Raw genomic sequence first — 537 nt, 5'->3', positions numbered from 1 at the left:
AGGGCGGCCGGGGGGCTGCCGCCGGCGTCCCCTCCCTCTCCCTCCTGCCGGGCCGTGGCCTCCTTCCCCGGGGCTACGAGGCGCCCTCCCGGTGGGGTGGCGCTGCCGCCGGCCCCGAGGCCGGCGCCCCCGCAGTAGAGGTTGAGTCCGATTACCGCGTTTCTCTTGAAACCGAACATCGCGAGCCCAGCCATCGCCGTCGCCGCAGCCGCCTGGGGGGGGGGACAGAAAGTAGGGGAGCCTAGGGAACCTCGCCTGGAGGAAGCGGAAGTGAAGACTGGAAGAGGCGCTCCTAGACTGCGACTTTAGGCCGGGACTACGCGATGGCGTCAGCGCCGACGTCCGTCCATAAAAGGAGAAAGGGGCGGGGGCTTCCGGAGGTTGCACAAGGCACTAACGACCTCCTCCTCTGTGACGTCACGGCGCTTCGAGCACTTTAGCGCGTAGTTCCGGTCGGGCCCGGTTCGGGGCGTCCCCGGCGCTGCTTTGTGCAAACGCTTTCGGTTGCCTTTGGGCCGGAGCGTTTTTTTCCCACCT

The 537-nt window shown here is 68.0% G+C and overlaps 1 protein-coding gene across 2 annotated transcripts in view; it reads right to left on the bottom strand.

The window, feature by feature from the left end:
• MCL1 (MCL1 apoptosis regulator, BCL2 family member) overlaps positions 1 to 282 on the bottom strand; it is a 3,091-nt gene extending 2,809 nt beyond the window's left edge. Inside the window, exon 1 of one of the 2 annotated variants that reach the window (XM_023724536.1) lies at positions 1 to 282. This exon is cut by the window's left edge and continues 503 nt beyond it. In XM_023724536.1, the coding sequence (XP_023580304.1) occupies positions 1 to 194 (194 nt within the window). In that variant the 5' untranslated portion in view covers positions 195 to 282. The other variant, XM_004389574.2, reaches the window with a different exon arrangement.
• Positions 283 to 537: the final 255 nt, after the last annotated feature.

This window comes from Trichechus manatus, unplaced genomic scaffold, assembly GCF_000243295.1.
Source record: "Trichechus manatus latirostris isolate Lorelei unplaced genomic scaffold, TriManLat1.0 scaffold00250, whole genome shotgun sequence".
Taxonomy (NCBI): domain Eukaryota; kingdom Metazoa; phylum Chordata; class Mammalia; order Sirenia; family Trichechidae; genus Trichechus; species Trichechus manatus.
The sequence above is the reverse complement of the archived record's forward strand: the minus strand, read 5'-3'. Positions and strand labels throughout refer to the sequence as shown.